The 4,901-nt window shown below is 36.8% G+C and overlaps 1 protein-coding gene and 1 long non-coding RNA gene across 3 annotated transcripts in view; one reads left to right on the top strand and one right to left on the bottom strand.

The window, feature by feature from the left end:
• The window catches only part of lonp2 (lon peptidase 2, peroxisomal), a 25,365-nt gene extending 22,801 nt beyond the window's left edge, over positions 1 to 2,564 (bottom strand). Inside the window, exon 1 of one of the 2 annotated variants that reach the window (XM_007567533.2) lies at positions 2,238 to 2,561. In XM_007567533.2, coding sequence (XP_007567595.1) covers positions 2,238 to 2,470 — 233 coding nt within the window. In that variant the 5' untranslated portion in view covers positions 2,471 to 2,561. Of the gene's footprint in view, positions 1 to 2,237 lie in introns of both variants that reach the window. The other variant, XM_007567532.2, reaches the window with a different exon arrangement.
• A 1,030-nt stretch (positions 2,565 to 3,594) lies between these two features.
• On the top strand, positions 3,595 to 4,536 carry LOC107838078 (uncharacterized). Its single transcript, XR_001664140.1, has 2 exons — positions 3,595 to 4,166; positions 4,212 to 4,536. It is a non-coding gene; the product is annotated as an uncharacterized LOC107838078 (long non-coding RNA).
• The last annotated feature ends 365 nt before the right edge of the window (positions 4,537 to 4,901 follow it).

Consider the following 4,901-nt stretch of genomic DNA (forward strand, 5'->3'; position numbering starts at 1 on the left):
AAGGAAGGAAGGAAGGAAGGAAGGAAGGAAGGGAGAATAGAAGGAAGGAAGGAAGGGAGAATAGAAGGAAGGAAGGAAGGGAGAATAGAAGGAAGGAAGGAAGGGAGAATAGAAGGAAGAAAGGATTAAATGAAGTAAAGAAGGAAGGATAAAAGGAAAGTAGGGCATAAAGGAAAGGAGAAAAAGGAGAGAAAGAAGGAAGGGTGAGAAGAAGTAAGTAAGTAAGGAAAGTCAGAAGGAAGTGAGGAAGGAAGGAATGAAGTATAGGAAGGAATGAAGGAAGTGAAGGACTGTCCCCTCCCAGACGTTTCAGAGGAGATTCTCTTATCAACTTAAAATGTTCCCAAAATCACTTTGTAAGCCATTAAATGTTGGACTGAATCTGGCAGCGAAGCTGAAGACAAACTGAGCAGGAAAGAAAGAAAAACACTGAGACATAAAAACGTCCACAAAATGAGCAAATAATAAAAACAGAGTTAGGTTCTGCTACAGGAAGCAGAGGGTCTGCCTCTGGTTCTGACCGGGTCAGAAAATTATCACAGACAGCAGGTTTGATCTTCACAACGCTTTTGTTTAGATCTCAAAATGAAACTGGATGAATAGATGAATGAATGAATGAATGAATGAATGAATGAATGAATGAATGAATGAATGAATGAAATGGACAGATTAAAAGAAAAGTCTACAGAATGTGACATTTTTTATCTGATAAATAGTCTGAATGATCAACAGAAGCATACACCAAAGGAAGGATGTGATGTTGCATTTAGGAATTTTATTTTGTTTTTTTAAAAGGAACTAATTTGTTTCTTTGTACCCTTTAATCTATTTAAAATACTGTTTAATAAAAGGCTTTTTGAATCTGATTAATTGATTAATCATCTGAATAATTAATAGAATAATCATTTGCTGAAATGACTGTTAGTTGCAGCCCTGGATGAAGATGACTGGTGTTGGTGGTGAAAGGATAAACCAACAGGAGCTTCAGCTGCTACTGAGTAACCAAGCAGAGCGAGACGCAGCTGATAAAAAGCTTAAAGTCCACTCCTCTGTGGTCACCTTGAGTGAAAATGCTACAGCTGGCCTCTGGAAATTTCTGGAATAAATCGCTTCCCACAGCAAAAAAACAAGTCAATTAGGCGCTTCCAGTGTAACTCAGTGACAGGATATAAAAGCTGTCTTTTTATTATGTATAAATATAAAACCCTTGCCTTACCTGGACAGGAAAGTGAACCTTCTGCGAATTCTGAAACTTTCAGTGCGGTACCGGATCTTTAAACATCATAACTCAGGTTTAACGAGTCCCAAACTGCCTTTAATACGACTTCCTCTCTAAAAGTTGCACGATCCAGTCCAGATGTAACCAGTTTAAGACTTGTGGTTTCTGGCCTGGACTGCATCAACTTTGGTAGAGCAGATGAAAAGAAAAATGTTAAATTACCCTTTGGTTATTTCACACACTGCTGAGAACATTTAGGATCATTCTAAGACATGAGGCACTAAATCCTCTCGGACTGGGCAATGAATGGTTTATCATGGTTTACGTAATTATTTGTCTTTTAGTTTTTGTGTGTGTCAACTTTTATGGGGGTCATTTGTTTCCTTACGAGCCACATTTTTGTAATTTACTTGTATAGTCTTAGGACTTACTTTGTTTTTGTTTTTATCCATTTTGATTCATGTCTGTTTTTCTTAATAATTAATTGATTTACATTTGTTTTATGATATTCTACACTTTATCTTTTGGGTGGTTATGCTTATTTTATTTATTTATTACCCCTCTATTTAGTTCTGTAGGTATGTATTTTATTTTTAGGCTGATTTTTAAGTTTTTCTTTTCTTTTGATTTATGACTCTACTTATGATGCCCTTTCATGACTCTTATTTATATTTAGTTTTTGAGGATATGCATTACTATTTTTAGGCTGATTTTTTTGTTTGTTTTTTTATATTTTTTTTTAATATAATTTAAAAAAAAATTGGTTTATGACCCACTTCTTTTCATTTGACATGACTCGTCTGTAATTTTCTTTTCATTTTAGATATTTATTTGACTTGGGGGTTTTACGCCCTATATTTTAAAGTATTGATTAGGTCTATGATGAAAGTCACTTCATTAATTTTTGGTCATTGACCCGATGACCTGTTACGTCACAGCCCCAGACCTGCCAAACCCCAGGCCAATCTGACCAGTAACCCCACCAGTGTCTCCAGCTGAGCAGCGGACTGGTTCTTACTGGTGAACCGGCGGCAGAGGGTCGGAGTCCTGTTCGGGGTCTCTGGTGTTGGGGATCACTCCGATGATGGTGCTCTTCAGGGAGGTCCCCTTCAGCAGCCGTTGGCCCACTAGCTGCATGTTCCGCGGCGAGTCCACGCTGAACCGGACCGTAGAGCCCGGCAGGAGCACTCCTTCGTGGGTCAGCAGCAGCGGCAGACGGTTCGGTATCTGGATACCCCCGGCTGAGGCCATTTCTGAGGAACTTGACCGAAAAACAGGTCTCTGTTTACAACACAGGGTCCTGAACTGTCGCCACTTCCGGGTTAGAACTTTCAAAACAAAAGCTTCGACAACTTACAGCTATGTGAAAATTCTAGTGTACGGCCAGCGCGGAGGGACATAATACTACGTAACGAAAAATCACAACATCTCCTGTTGAGCTTTCTGCCTGTTCCTTATATTTTTACGGCAAAGGGACTTTATTTAAAAATCATTTTAAATTGTTTGAAGTACTAAATTATTATTAAATGTTTAATAGTAATTTAAACAAACAAAATTTAAAATATACAATTAGTCTGCTCTCTTTAGGAAACAGACCACTGTTATGTTCCAAGTTCAGCATCTTTTTTCTTTTGTTTCTTTTTATATGGGTGACATGACAGATTACCTTGCCCCTTAGAAATACAGGGTTACAGCTAAAAATGTGCCTGGCTGTGTGCTTTTTAAATCAGCTTTACTACAGATTAAAAACAATAAAAAATAGAGGACACACTGACTGAAAGTAAACAAAAACACCTACTGTTAAGGTAACAGTTTTATACCCATTGCAGATTTAAATGTAAAAAAAAAAGAAAGCTTTTTTTCCTCATGAGTGAGGCTTGATGTCTCCCAATAATAAGGCAAGGTTCAGAAATATAGACTCTTCTCAATACTTTTTACTTATACTTGGGTAATTTACACAAGTCACATGATGAACAACTGGATATTGCCACTGGTGCAAAACACAAAGAAGACAACAGGAAGTAGTTGGAGAATTGTCGAGGATCATGTTTTTTAATGATTTATGGCATAAATAAACTTATTCACATGTGACTTTAATTGCGTTTCTTATTCAATGGAAACAGCACAATTGCTTGTGCTTTTTCGACATTAGTGGAATGTTGGCAAAGTTTTGCAGACATATGTAATGGAAACACAGCTACTGTCGCTAAGTTAGCAAGAATGCTACTCGTCCTGTCCACAGTCACATAGAGGTACTTTTTCTGGTTCATTCAAAAATAGATATCCATTTTTTCAGAGATAAACAATTATTTTTCTCATACAAACAATACATTGATTAATAATTAAATGTATTGAATCAAGACACAGAGTTAGTTGATAAAAATATTGATTTATTTTCATAAAAGTATTGTCAGAGCGTTACACACTTCCAAAAACAACAAAAATTCAATATCTTGTGTATAAAACAATAATCTGTGAGACCGCAAACATTCATGTTTTTGCAGGTTTTTTTCTCTGTTATATCTGAATCAAGCTCCTACACAAACAAAAGCACTTACATGGTTTCTGAAGCACGAGAAAGAAACACTCAGACAATTGTATGTAGAAAAAATATACAAACATTGTTCTTTGTGCACATTGTTGCATATGTCTTGTTGCATATGTGGACCAGCTTAAAATTGGACCTGAATTTAGTTACATGTCAGGACTAAATGCAGACTGAAGTTGTAACTTATGCAAACAGAACCATGTCACATAAAATTTTAAACCAAACTCAATGCGAAATGTGAAGCTAGCAAGGTGTTTCAATACCTTAAATTCTGCAATAAACATTTCAGCTCCATCTCTTTATTCTGATTTAATCCAACATGTATGAGCAAATATTATTCCTGACTGCTGTCTTACAACATGAACTGTTTTGTGTGTGTGTGTGTGTGTGTGTGTGTGTGTGTGTGTGTGTGTGCGGGATTTTTTTTTTCTTTTTTAAAGCCAGGGATAGCTTGTAGGTTGTTTAGAAACCAGCTCTTCTTCAAACTGTGAGAAATAGCAAACAAAGTAAACCAAAGAGTAACACGGGGGTAAGTGAGTCCTACAGTAAAAAAAAAGCAAACCAGCTTGACGGGATTTACAGGAAATGAACCATGTGTCTTAAGTTAAAGTCTGAGCCACTGAAAGAAATCAAAAAATAACATGGTTTAAGAGTTTAGACTTATGGTCGTATGAGGGTGAAGCTAAAATCTGAATCTGCTGCAGAGAAAACATAAATCTAAACTTTAGTTGTTCAAATGAATCCTCTTTGTGACAGTGGCTCACATGCAGAAGACAATCTGGATGGAGATGATTTACATGGAGCTGATGTCTAAAATGGCCAGTAGAGGGCAAAAGTGAGCAATCAGAAGCGGCAGCAATCACCGTTGGATGCTCCTGTTACTGCCTGTAACCATGGTGATGCCAACTTTTGCCCTCTGGTGGCCGTTCTAGTCACGTCTGCTCCCTGAAAATCACCAATTTCTCCTCTACATATGGACAAACATTACTTTTAGAGAGCTTCACATGGTATAAAACCGATTTTATCAGTAGGTGTGTCATACTCGAGTGCTTCTGTATTCACTTTACATTTTTATAAAATAAATTATTTATTTGTAATAAACCAAAACAGAGAAACAGGACTCTCAGGTCATTT

Source organism: Poecilia formosa, unplaced genomic scaffold, assembly GCF_000485575.1.
Source record: "Poecilia formosa unplaced genomic scaffold, Poecilia_formosa-5.1.2 Scaffold209, whole genome shotgun sequence".
Lineage (NCBI taxonomy): Eukaryota > Metazoa > Chordata > Actinopteri > Cyprinodontiformes > Poeciliidae > Poecilia > Poecilia formosa.